Source organism: Zea mays, chromosome 1, assembly GCF_902167145.1.
Source record: "Zea mays cultivar B73 chromosome 1, Zm-B73-REFERENCE-NAM-5.0, whole genome shotgun sequence".
Lineage (NCBI taxonomy): Eukaryota > Viridiplantae > Streptophyta > Magnoliopsida > Poales > Poaceae > Zea > Zea mays.
The window spans coordinates 113,575,571-113,577,774 of record NC_050096.1 but is presented as its reverse complement, the minus strand read 5'-3'; the positions used below and the strand labels follow the sequence as shown (position 1 = coordinate 113,577,774).

The 2,204-nt window shown below is 62.5% G+C and overlaps 1 protein-coding gene across 1 annotated transcript; it reads left to right on the top strand.

The window, feature by feature from the left end:
• The first annotated feature begins 1,154 nt into the window (after positions 1-1,154).
• LOC109941369 (uncharacterized) lies at positions 1,155-1,619 on the top strand. The gene has a single exon (XM_020542145.1). It carries the CDS (start codon positions 1,155-1,157, stop codon positions 1,617-1,619), a length of 465 nt encoding a protein of 154 aa, XP_020397734.1.
• The last annotated feature ends 585 nt before the right edge of the window (positions 1,620-2,204 follow it).

Genomic DNA, 2,204 nt, shown 5'->3' with positions numbered 1-2,204 from the left:
TAGGACCTGTTTGGAACATCTAGAAATAATTGTTAGAAACTATAATTAGTTGCAGTGGTTCTAAACAACCTAGCTAAAGCCTCAGTGTAGAATAGTGAAAGTGCTTGATGTATTGACTCACAACCCTAACCCTAATGGGTCGGCAGCCCAACAGTGGTGCCGGCCCACACACACTTACACACACACTCTACATCCCCCCGCAGTCGCAACGAGGGCACCACACACGATGAGACTGGAGTAGAGGCCAAAAGTAGGAGCTGACGGGTTGAAATCCCCCTGCAGTCGCAGCGTCGTGATGGTGCGAATGTTGCGGCTGGAGTAGAGACCGGTGTGTGCTCCAAAAAGACGATAGCCCCTAGATGCCGAGATAGCCGAAGTTGAGGTGGTCGCGGTCGGGAGACACGCAGCAGAAGCCTATTCTTCAGGAGGGGTCGACGTTTGAGCGTCAACGGTCGGCAGGGCGACATATCAAAAGAGCAGCAGCAACCTCAGGGCCTTCTTGCTTCGTTCCGCAATCGGTTGTCGAGGAGCCTCGCCAGGGAGGCCCACGACAGCGCACGCGTCTGCCGGTCAGGGTGGTCACGCCCACGACAGAAAAGAAGGGGTATCGGCGGATCCGGTCGGGAAAGCCACGATAGCGACGGATCCAACCATGAAGACAACGATCTAGCCAAAGGGATGGTGGATCAAGCCGGGAGGCCGCGACAGCGACGGAACCAATGAAAGCGACGAAGGAGGGAGGGCGGTGGGGTGGGTCCAGCCGGGCAGGGGCCTGCGCCGGACCTGCCAAGGGGTGTTGACGGCACCGGTGACGGGAGAAGCTCGAAGGGTCGAGGTTGCACTAGGCCCGGTGATGGCAGCATTGCAGTGGCTGCGCAACACGCGCGAGAAGAAGATCTGCGTGTGGGGGCGCGGACACCGGAAAGGGTGTTGCGATGGGGGCGCGTACGCCGAGGAGATGCCGTCGGGCACGGCCGGCAGTGGCGGGGAGTGGCCGCCAGGGGAGGGCGGCGCAGGCCTGGCGCGGGTCGGTAGCGGCGTGGTCTAGCCCTCGACCGCGCGGGCAGTCGCAGCCCCGGCCAGGGCGTGAGGCAGTGCGGAGTCCTAGAGGCGCGGTCGGCCAGGGAAGGGGCGGCGGCGCCGCCGAGTAGAGGATGGGCGGCAGCGGCCGAGCAGGGGAGATGGGGGAGGACGGCCGGGAAGGGCTGGGCGTGCGTCGGAGGCGACGGGAGTCGCGGCGGCCCAGCGCGACAAGGAACCGGGGCCCGCCCAGGGTTGCCACGAGGTCGCTCGTCGCCAGCGCCAGCGCGTCGGCGCAGGACACGACGCCCGGGCACGCGGCCTCCAGCGCCGCCTTGGCGCGGCCCACGGCGTCGAAGGCATCCCTGGGTAGGGAGAGGTTGATCTGCACGGCGCGCTCCGGCGCGGCGCCGGAGGAGGAGAGCGGCGAGACCAGCACCAAGGCATCGCAGCCGTTGACGAAGCAGTCGTGGAAGAAGAGCCGTAGCGTGCCCGTCGCCGTGGACGGGCTGGCGTGCTGCTTGGCGGCGACGGTGTCCGACACGATCCGCTCCCGCCGTGCAGCAGGCGGCCGCGGTGGCGAGCAACGTGGGGGATAGCAGGAGTTGGCGGTGGTGCCCCTGGCTGGCCTCGATTTGGGGATGGAAGAGGAAGGGAAAGGTGGCAGCTGGAGAGAGAGAGGGGAGGGGGCGGCGGCTACTACTGGGGAGAAGGACCGCCTCGGGAGGTTTGGATGAGCCTCCCGGGGCGGCGGCGCGGAAGCCGGTGGTGGCTAGGAGGAGGTGGCGGCTGTGGGGTGGGAGGAAGAAGAAACCCTAACCCTGATCCTTTGATACCATGTAGAATAGTGAACTGCTTGATGTATTGATAATAGATGGGGTACAATATATAGACTCACAACCCTAACCCTAATGGGCCGGTAGCCCAACAGTGGTGCCGGCCCCCACACACTTACACACACAGTCTAACACTCAGCTTAGTTGTACCCGCAACTAACAATTTGTTCAATAGCTTGGTTGGGTCAGCTAAAACTTGGCAAGACCCCTTATCCTTCCAAGGCAGCCCACAATCTTCACTCGACGCTCGCTCGACCTCATATGCACAAGGCCGCAGTCGCTCGAACATCACTACTTGTCACATATGTCGCCACTCTGTCTATTTTTTTCTGAATTCATGTTACTTGT